The sequence below is a fragment of the Egretta garzetta genome, unplaced genomic scaffold (assembly GCF_000687185.1).
Source record: "Egretta garzetta isolate BGI_Z169 unplaced genomic scaffold, ASM68718v1 scaffold582, whole genome shotgun sequence".
Classification (NCBI taxonomy): Eukaryota; Metazoa; Chordata; class Aves; order Pelecaniformes; family Ardeidae; genus Egretta; species Egretta garzetta.
Genome location: NW_009258956.1, coordinates 310,381 through 315,788, shown reverse-complemented (window position 1 = coordinate 315,788; position 5,408 = coordinate 310,381). Strand labels below are relative to the sequence as shown.

At 61.4% G+C, this 5,408-nt stretch overlaps 1 protein-coding gene across 1 annotated transcript in view; it reads right to left on the bottom strand.

Annotated features, from left to right (window-relative positions):
* ANKRD11 (ankyrin repeat domain 11) overlaps positions 1-5,408 on the bottom strand; it is a 159,634-nt gene that overhangs the window by 15,919 nt on the left and 138,307 nt on the right. Inside the window, exon 7 of the mRNA XM_035890170.1 lies at positions 6-57. Coding sequence (XP_035746063.1) covers positions 6-57 — 52 coding nt within the window. The remainder of the gene's footprint in view (positions 1-5; positions 58-5,408) is intronic.

The window sequence follows — 5,408 nt, the reverse complement described above, 5'->3', positions numbered from 1 at the left end:
CAGGCTTTCTGGTGGCGGGCTCCTTTTTAATCCTCTTCCGCTCTGGACCCTGCTTTTCTGCGGGGCAAGGAGACACAGAAAGATGAGCCGTGAGCGTCGCTGGAACTGAAAACCCACGTTCGATCCTGCGCAAAGTGCTAAGAGCTCTCCAACTCCGCTTCCCTATCTCACCAAATGGAAAAGCCTACGGTGAAGGATGCATCCCCGCGGTGGGAGCAGCGGTACCTGGGGCAGCCACCCGGGCGCACGCCGCTGCGGTCGCAGCCAGGACGGGCACTGCTCCTGCTGCCCACCGGCTCCTCCGATAGCCTCTCCCGGCACAGGCTTCTACCAGTTCACCCCCCACCATCAAAAAGCAGCACAAGAGGGAGAGAGCGGGTCCTTCGCGGGGCCGCTGCCGGTACTGTACCTTCCATCTTGCTTCTAGGAGCCTCCCCTTTCATGCCATGGTGCTTCGGGGAGCGTACGCAGCCTTACACCACCACAGCATGGACTGAACTGGAGGCATCTAAAAGCATCAACAAAAAGTGCTAACAAGATACAGGCCGACAGCTCCGAAATATTGCCACCTCACCCCCTCCTCATCATCAAACCAAGGACTCTGCAGCCGAACGGGCGCGCAGCCCCGGGGGGCACCGGGCTGGCCCTCTCCTCCCAGCGCGGCTGCTTCCAGCCTAGCACAGAGCACCCTCCTGCAGCCAGGCCGGTGACGGCTTAGCCACATCCACTCCTGCATCCCTCTAAAAACATCCCAAACAAACAGGAGGGGAGGAAGAAATCCCCGCGCCTGGCTCGTTAGCCCCCAAATCCCAGCCTGGCATTCGGTCTCCTAAATCATCCAGCTACAAAGGCAGCTCCTGCTGAGGGACTGAGCGCAACCACCGCCGGGGCCGGTATTTGCTGCTGGCATGCCATGTGCTCGAGGAGACGAACCCCCAGGCCCTCCCTGCACCCCCAGCCTTGCTCCCGCCCGGCAGCCTGCTGCAAGCTGGTGAGAACTGGGCCCTGCTGAGCACCGTGCAACGTGCTGCCTCCCTCCCCGCCGCCCAGCCCGAGCCCGCTCGCACACCTAACCTCTGCGAGGAGCCTGACTCTACAGCTTTCCTTAAGCGTTTTCCCAGTTTGCTTCATGCCAGTATCGATCCCTTTCCCATGCAAGGAGAGCGAGCAGCCCTTCCTCCGCACTCCTGGCTGGCTTGCTTGACGATGTGTGTCCCTGCTCCCTGCAGGGGGGTTGGACTAGATGACCTCTAGGGGTCCCTTCCAACCCAAAACATTCTATGATTCTATGATGCTGTCTGGTGAAAGCACGGATCCTGCTGCGCGCTCTCCACTGGGTCCGCAGCGCCGCAGCCACGCCAGGGTCCCACCACAGGGATGCGTTCGGCGAGCAAAGTCTCCAAGGTGCCAGCGCAGGAAACAAAACTTCAAAGTTTCCCTTCACGGAGGCAGCCAAGCCAGAGAGACCGAAAATCCATCGGCGGAGCGGCACGGCAATTCCTCGCCCGCAGCCCCGCTGCATCCCTCCTGCCGGGCAGCTGTCCTGACCCCGCAAAGAAGCATCAGGAAGGCACGGTGCATGCGAGTGGGAAATCCAGCTTCGCCCACATCTCTTCCTAAGCACTGATACAGCCTGGTTACAGGCGGCGGGGCTCCCGCTGCGTGCAGGGGGCCGCTGACGACGTCCTTAGCAGCCACGGCTATAAAAGTTACCGAACGCGGGCGAGCGGCTCCTTGCCCCCGCGTCGCGTGCCCGAACGCCGCTTCGAGTCAAGGCCGGTTCGATGCTGCTCGAGAAGCCTGAGCAGTAAAACACCTCGCCGCACCCCTGGCGTAATAAAAAGACTGCGTACGGACGAGACGTTCAACACCTCCCGCGTACACAGAAACTCTGTTCCCAAACGATCCGCACTTGCTCTTCAGGACAGCAAATCCCACTGGTGGCTTTGAAGCCCAAAGTAAAAATCCTTTTAATGAGAAGGAGTTTTGACTCACAGAGCCCCCGGCAGGGACTGGCACCGGCCAGGACGCTGCCAGGAGGAACCGAGGGGGTAATTTATCACAGCAAACCTGCAAGTACCTGCGCCCCGCTAAGAGGAACGCCGTGACCTGGGGCGCTTCCGTGTCGGCCGACTACGCTGCCCATAGGGTATGCCAAGCCTTCCAGCTCGGTAGCATGGGGAGGGCTCTCTTCTACTCAAACCTTCGACTCTAAACATCTTATTATTTTGCTGAAGATATTTTGAGAAGGCCAGAAAGCGTTAGAGGGATGATACAAGGAGGTTTGCAAACAAGAAAATGCCTGGTGACGCTCTCCAAGAAACAGGGTTGCAACTCCCAGCAGCCAGGGAGGGGAACCCCCACCAAGTAACCACCCCGCGTCTGCCCAGTCCCCAGCTCCAGCGTCCTGAAACTGGGAGTCAGTTTGGGGAGATGCAGAGGTCCAAGAGGACTCGCGACGGATCGCGTAGATGCGAGCCTAACGGAGCCGCTCCATCCAGCCTCCTCCCCACCACCGCCCCTGGGCCAGGGCAGGGTCTGGCAGCCTGGGGAACGGCAAACCCTGCGACCCGCGAGCTCCAACCCAGCTCTGCTCCGCCGCTCCTGGTCTCCGGTTTGCCGAACGCCCCGGCCCCCCGCCCGCCGGCAGGACAGAGCCTGCTTTGCCTCCGCACAAAGTCCAGTACCAGGCGAAACCACCAACGGCCGGCTTTAAACTCAAGCACCGGACTTTGCGCCGAAGCACACGTTTCCTCCTTCCGTCACCCAACTGCCAGTGGAATCCAAGCCTCCAGCAGACCAGGGCAGCAGCGTGTGGGGACGTCTATGCCGCTGCAGCTCGAGTCACGCCGCCTGCATCCCCCAGGCTCCCGCGCCCGACGAGCAGGCAGCTCCGAAAGCCTTTTCCCGGGATCGTGCAGCACAGTGCCAGCCTCTGCTGCTCTCCCACTGCAGAGGTTGCGCCCAGATGATTTCCATCCCCCTGCACCTGGGATCCTGTGCATTTAAGAAATGACAAGTCCATACCAGGGAACCTCTCCAACCAGGCAGCACAGGCCACCCCTCTTCAAATACAAGCCCTGGAAACGCGTCTGTGCATTGAGGGAGAATCCCAGCCTAATTCTCCGAAGCCACATTTCGGTCACCCTGGCAGCTGTAACAGAGCTGGAAGATGAAATCAGATCACGAGGAAAGCGGAGAGTTTTTTAATGGCTTAAAATAAAATTAAACTCAACGTGCTTACAGTAAGAAAACCATTTAGCCCGGGCGGTTCCAGGAGCCACGCCGCCGAGCAGCGCGTCCCGGCAGGCACGCTCGCCCCGAGCGCAGGGACACCTGATCCGCATACGCTGCGCCTTCCTGCTCCTCGCTCGGCTCCGGAGCTGCCGTTCAAAGCAGGCTTGTTAGATCCCGCTCAGCCAGGCCTGGCTCCTCCGCACGCCTCGGCTCCGCAGGCAGCTCCCGGGCGCATCCCGCCATGCCGCAAAGCGGGGCACAAAGATGCCGGAGGGGGTCATGCCTCAGCCGGTGCCACCGGGCAGCATCTTCGAGGCGCCAGGGATGCACAAGGGGTGCATGCGGCAGGGGGCTGCTCCGTGCGTACGTGTGGAGGGAGACACAATTAGAATGGGAACGTTTTCATTAATATTACTTGGCTGCTGCAGGTTGTCAGCATGAGCCTGTGATTTGCAAAAATTGATTACCAAGTTCAACTGCAAACCCCCTGAACTCCTATTAATTCTGCAGTTGCAGAAAATCTCCTCCTCCACAGAACATTTAACATTAAAAAGCATGTGATCAACAAGATAAAAATAAATTGGAAAGCGGCTGCTGTGTTCTCGCTCGCTGTGGTGAGGCGGGAGGGCCGGCGGAGGCAGCCGAGGACTCGGGCTCACGCGTGCCTCCCCGTGGGAAGGCGGCATCGCCCGGCGCGGCACAGGGCCCTGGCGCTGGAGGGTGGCACCTCGCCCCACTCTCCCACTGCGTGACCACGGTGCTTCGCTCCTCGGTGCCGCCTCCTGCCCAGCAGCGAAGGGATTTCTCCCTCTGGCACCCGGGGCCTTGCTCACCCATTCCCCCGAGGCTTCCCCGGTGGAAGGCAGCAGAGAAACGCAGCGCTATCCCCTTTGCCATTAGGTGGTCGCCTGTCGGCTGCCACCGCGCAGAGGTTAATCCGACTTCTTTCGGCGTTCGGGGGGAAGTAGGTCGCCGGCTGCGCTTCCTGCGCGGGTTGCATAAGGAGCAGGGCAGGGCTGGGCTGAGCCCGGCATCCGACGGCTCCCAGCGCCGGCAGAAGCGAAGCCTGTAAGAGGCTCTGAAGCGTGAACAAGGAAGGATGGAGAAGGAGCTGCTCCCAGCGGGCGTGTGCCGTGCCGCGCCACCGGCAGCTCCGCGTCCCGTCCTCAGCCTCCTCGTGTGAGTGGAGCACCGGGAAGGCTCTGGGCTGTTCCCCGGCCCCCTGGCCGGTGCCAGGCTAACGGAGCTGCGTTTGATTTCAGTCTGGCAGACTTTACTCAGACTCCGATGTTCAGCAGATTTAGCAGGGGCACCTGCACAAAGATCTCCGCTCAACAGCTTCGAGCGCCAGCGGGGCAGCACGGAGGAAACGAAGAGCAACGCTCGTGCTGGGTAAACACCTCAGCGGGCAGGAGCGAGGGCTATTTTACACTGAACCCCCTCGTGCACGGGAGCACAAACCCCGGAGGTGCGAGGGGGTGCGCAGGCGAGGAGCCCCCCCGCCGCGGTTATCTCACTGCCGATGGGCAGAGGTGGTGGCCGGACCGCGCACCCATCCCAGCGGGAAGGAAGAGCACAGCGACCCAGCACCGCTGCGCGGGGCGCCCGCCCGGGGATGAGCCCCACCTCCGTTTAGCTGTTTTTAAAGCAGCGCGTTCGCCGGTCGCTTCAACCTTCCGCAAAGCCTCCAGAGCAAAGCTTCAGCCTGGCGCTGCCGCGGTTTAATCTGGGGATCCTGCTCGGCTCTTCCCTCGCGCTGACGCTAGCAGGATCCGCGTGCACAAGCTTAAAGGGGAAAGCAGGATCTGAGCAGAGCTGCGGCTGCCGAACACAGCCCAACACAGCTTCTCCTTCCTTTCATCCCACTGAACCCAGGAGGCTCACAAAAGGCAGAACAGGAGCAGGTTCCCAGGACGAAGGGGTTTGGGTGTTAGCCCGCAGGTGGTTCTCATGCCCAAATTAAGGCTCCAGGTCATGCGACGCTCGCGCTGCTGCAACGGGGAGCACAAATCCGGGGCTGCAGGGAGGTGCCGGGGCAGGAGCTGCTTGGCACAGAGGCATTCGGTGCTGCTGGGCTGGCGCTGTGTGCCGGGCAGCACCCCGCAGGCTGAACCCCCGGCCCCAGCCAGAACGGGAGAGAGAAGAGAGGCAGGGGAGGGAGGAAGGGAGGA